The sequence below is a fragment of the Manis pentadactyla genome, chromosome 10, assembly GCF_030020395.1.
Source record: "Manis pentadactyla isolate mManPen7 chromosome 10, mManPen7.hap1, whole genome shotgun sequence".
In the NCBI taxonomy this organism is placed as follows: domain Eukaryota; kingdom Metazoa; phylum Chordata; class Mammalia; order Pholidota; family Manidae; genus Manis; species Manis pentadactyla.
In genome coordinates, this window is record NC_080028.1 from 41,438,938 (window position 1) to 41,444,118 (window position 5,181).

Consider the following 5,181-nt stretch of genomic DNA (forward strand, 5'->3'; position numbering starts at 1 on the left):
ACCTTTCCTCATCCTTCTAACCCTCAGGATGTTCAGGGATAAACAAGCAACTGAAACCAGTATGTCTGTAGTCTTTGAGAGACTAAGAAAATCGTTTTCTTTAAGAAACAGTTTGATATATTTTACCAAGATCAATGGATAGTTAATTGAATTGTGGTAAAAAGAAACAAGAGGTTATAATTTTGAGTTAATTGAAGATTTTGATAGGGCTGGATCTGTATATCAACAAATGTTAGGTCACTTAAAAATAGGTGAAACAAAGGACTTCTGGAAGCAACCTTGAATTGGAAATCATCAGTTGACATAACTTAGATTCCTGTAGTTTTTTAAAAGACAAAATAAGGAAACATATATTAGTGAAACAATAGTGTCTATTTATTTTTTCAAGATATTTAGGAGCAAGGACATGGCTCAAATTTCCTGACTTGTGTAAAGCACAGGGTGTTAAGACTGAAGAAAAGAGAGGTAGGTGGGTGTAATGTTTCTTTTTCTATGTCTCGAGTCTCTTATTCTACTTAATTATTTTAATTGCTTAATCTATTGCAACTATTCATTTAATTTATTGTTAGTTGTGTGATATTCATACTCAAGGGAGTGCCCAGCTAATCCTAAAACATCAAACCAGGGCCATCCTTACATTCTTTACCAAAACCTGAAAAGTCTTAGGTATTTAGTATGGGAAATGGGCAGATGGTGTGTACAGAGTATATCCTACTTCTGAAGAAAAGGATATTTTAAACTCATTAAGTGAAACCTTTACATAGCCAGTTACTTAGAATTTGCATAACGATTGATGTGGTTTTTCATCAAATTATTTATGGCCTTTAAGAAGCATTGGAGATTGAAGTCATTTTAGAAGGAATTAGTGAAGTTATTTGTTGTTAAGTAAGGATCCACCACAGAGCAGGCAATGGTCCAAAAGCAGAATTTAAGAGTTTTATTCTGTGGTGTGAATATATTTCTGGCAAGTGTATTGAGTAAATATGGATAGAATCCAAAAAACGAAAGCTATTTCTCTGCCAAACACAGTGGTAAGTTAGGTAACAATTTTTGCCTCAATGTAGGTATTATATAAATGCTGAGTACATAGTCAGGTCAGGGTGTGACTTAGGACCCACCCAGAACGTTTCCTACACCAAACATAAAAGCCACCAGTAATCTCCTAAATTAGAGTTAAGATATGGCAAAAGTAAGAGTTGTCAGAGTAGTTTTAAAATTGAGTCCACATAATAAATATTATAACTTATCTAGGTCTCGGGATAAATATTACCTTGAATTAACTCTATATCTTAGCTCTGAGGTTATTGCATTAAACAAGATGAAAATGCTGTTTCCAACAAATTTTTTACATCCGCTATTAAGCATAAAGTGTGACAGAAACACAGAGAAAGTTCTTAATGTGGCTTGGGAGATTTGGAAGGACTTCTCTGAAGAGTTAAATAGAAACAGAGGAATGAATCACAAAGACCCAGGTATAGGTCAGAATCAGCCTAATGGATGTAGTAACGGCAAGGGAAAAAACATAAATGATTACACAAAATTGTTTCCAGACAGGTAGGACATATAAGATGACTTGTGCAGTGGAACAGTCTCTGACAGCATTGGTAGAGGAAACTAGAAATATCTTGTGTCACACACACCTGTTGTGTTTTTAGTTCATTCAGGAAAAAAATGCTGCAACCAGAAAGTGACAATGAGGAAAACCTTGGTTATTGATAAGGGCAATGTTCTTAAGGGAAGTAGTACACCATGAGCTAATCTATTCCAAAGTGCAAATTAAAGTAATAGTGCACATTTAAAAAATTCTCATGGAAGATTCTATGTTCCTTGGACTACAGTATTCAAAAAATTCCATAAAAACATTATTTTTTTTTCACACATACAGTCATGACCATATAGTAGGCTATAAAATCAAGTTGATGATACATGTATTTATTTTTAATGAGATATATTAGAACATACACACCAGAGAGTAGAGAACCTAAGGGTTAGTTTTTTGTTTCCAATATATGTGTTTAAGTATTTGTGTAGGTGTGAGCAGGTACACTGGGCTGCAATATGAAATGTCTACCTTACCATGTGTTGTAGTAAAAAACATTTGAAAGCCAGGTTTATGGCCCACCAATGACATGCTATCAACAGAGCCAATAGCATGAATTATTTTTAAAACTCATTATCAAGAAAAACAAAATACATGTAAAATACATTGCTTGCCTTTTCTGAACAAAACCCACTGTAAGACAATTTTTCCACTCTCTACTCAGATCTTACTTCCATTGCTTTTACATGCAGACTGGGAAAAAGACAGGACCCAGGAATGAGAAACCACACATCTCAAACCAGTTTCATCCTTCTGGGATTGACAGATGACCCTCAGCTACAGATTCTGATTTTTATATTTCTACTGATCACCTACATGTTGAGTGTAACTGGAAACCTGAGCATCATCATCCTCACATTAGTGGATTCTCACCTTAAAACTGCAATGTACTTTTTTCTCCAAAATTTTTCTTTGTTAGAAATCTCATTCACTTCTGCATGCATTCCTAGATTCTTGTACAGTATATCAACAGGTGACAGGACTGTTACATATAATGCTTGTGTATCCCAACTATTTTTTACATATGTTTTTGGAATAACGGAATTTTTTCTCCTGGCTACCATTTCCTTTGATCGATATGTAGCCATCTGCAAACCCCTGCCTTACATGACTATTATGAACTACAGGGTCTGCAAACGGCTTGTCTTCTGCTGTTGGGTGACTACTCTACTGATCATATTGCCACCACTTAGCTTGGGACTGGACCTGGAATTCTGTGCCTCTAATGCCATTGACCACTTTCTCTGTGATGCTAACCCAATATTGAAGATCTCATGCTCAGATACATGGTTCATAGAGCAGATGGTTATTATCTGCTCTGTGATGATTTTTATTGTGACTCTGGTGTGTGTGGTTCTGTCCTACATGTACATCATCAGAACAATTCTAAGATTCCCCTCTGCCCAGCAGAGGACAAGAGCCTTTTCTACCTGTTCTTCCCACATGATCGTGGTTTCCATCACCTATGGCAGCTGCATCTTTGTTTATATTAAGCCTTCAGCAAAAGATGAAATGGCCATTAATAAGGGAGTAACTATACTCACTACTTCCATTTCCCCCATGTTAAACCCATTCATTTACTCTCTGAGGAACAAACAAGTGAAACAAGCCTTTAATGACTTAGTCAAAAGATTTATATTGCTGTCAAAGAATTAGGGGAACATTGATGTTCAGATCCCTAAGCACTTTTCCTTCTGTTTCTAACTAATTTTGTCTTTTCTTCATCTATATTTGGCCTTCCATTCAGTACTGACCCTCGTCAAGTTACCACTTTCATCTCCTTATAAAAAAGCTTCTTTCAGATGATGATTGTAATGAAGAAAAATGAGAATAGGTGTTTCAGGAAATCTAAACGACTTCACTCCTAAGACATCCTTATCATTGCTGAAAGGATGGGGAAATTTATCTTTAAATATTAGTACAATAGTGAACATCATCACTCAAAAGAAAGCACACACACACAGAAAAACAGAAATAAAACAAAAACCTTACTCAAATGAGAAGGGACTTAATATTAAAAAGAATCAATACTTTTCTAAGTGTTATGAGGTAATATTTCATAAATGCAAAATATTTTTCAAGTAGGGAATATGTAGAAGATTTATAATTTGAAAGAAACATTTAATAATGGAGTATCATTGAAATCACTTGATACAAATATTATTTTTTTGACTGGATCCTGTCCAATATAAAAGTTATTTAAAATTTGCCAAAGGGACATGATTTAAGTCACAATGAAGGGAGAAATGCACTGGCAATTCCTGTTTAAGATAAATCCTTCACTGAAGTTACGTAACACAGATTAACATTGATATCCCAATTAAAATCTTAAATATTGAATGTAGAGCATTTAGAAAACAGATGGCAGCAAGCACAAGGAAACTAATTTAGGAGCTACAAGAGTGATAAATAAGCAGTAAGCCAAATATACTGAGAATGAAAAAAAAAAGAATAAAATGTGAATACAAATATCAATGACACTATTTTCTATTTTAAAAGGAAAAAAGACTGTTCAAGAATCCAAATTATGCACCTAACAATAATTCCTTTGAGGAAGACTAGCATTTCATTACTCAATGAATTATGTACCGACTTCCACTTCTAAAGTTGAACATAGCAAAATTTCCTCTGATTCTTGTTCTCATACTTCAGGCCTCTTCTCACACTGTCACTTATGCAGGCAGGAATCGTCCCCTCATTTTTTGACTTCCAATCCCAAAGGGCCCTTCAGTTAAAATGACATTCCCACAGGAACTTTTTGGTGACCTTGTCTTATGATTGCAACAACAGTACCACCAGGCCTTGGTCAGTCTAACTCATTCACACTAGTGTCATCACTGAGTCGGTGCTTTCATTCGTTACCAAACTGCATTTCATCTTTACTTGTCCTTCTACTCTCAGTGGAAAATGCCTTGGAGAATGTTTGCTTCATATGTCAAATTCTGGAATGCTTTGTGCCTGATGCCTAGACCAATATTAGTTAGATAAGGGATAAGTTACCAATATGATGATTTGAAGCTTCAGAACATGCAAATGAGAACTAACATATGAAGAGAAAAAACACTGACGTAACAATGACTTGAATCTGTGAATAACAGATAAAGAATGGCATGACTGTAAGAAAAAATCCTGTTAAAATATTTATTTTTAACTATCTAAAGGAAATAAAATGTAAGCCACAACTTGTTGAAACTCTATATTGATAAACCTGAAAATAATCCTACAATATATATGTGTATTCATAATTTACACTGGAGAAATGTGGAGAAATCAAAGTTTAAAAGCATGAATTATAGAAAGGGGATTAAAGATGATGGCATGAGAAGTGAGACAGAAACCTTCTCCCAAAACCACATATAATATGAAAATACTTTTAATACAACTAATCATAAAAGAGCAACAGGAAAGAAGGCTGCACCAGACTGCATACACTTAGAGAAAACAACAGACCTCATGGAACAGGGCAACGATCCAGTTGGATGCAAGCCCTTCCCCAACCCCAGATCACTGGCATGAGGAAGAGAAATGGAGTGGGGAGGGGTTTCAGCCCTAAGACTGCTGAAACCCAGCCCTGGAGATCT

At 35.2% G+C, this 5,181-nt stretch overlaps 1 protein-coding gene across 1 annotated transcript; it reads left to right on the plus strand.

Annotated features, from left to right (window-relative positions):
- Window positions 1–2,317: 2,317 nt before the first annotated feature.
- Window positions 2,318–3,256, plus strand: LOC130679028 (olfactory receptor 6C2-like). Its single transcript, XM_057486738.1, has one exon. The coding sequence runs from the start codon at window positions 2,318–2,320 to the stop codon at window positions 3,254–3,256; it is 939 nt and encodes a 312-aa protein (XP_057342721.1).
- The last annotated feature ends 1,925 nt before the right edge of the window (window positions 3,257–5,181 follow it).

Bases quoted from the DNA above. Each gene is read 5' to 3' on its own strand.
- LOC130679028 (XM_057486738.1), top strand. From the start codon at position 2,318: ATGAGAAACCACACATCTCAAACCAGTTTCATCCTTCTGGGATTGACA.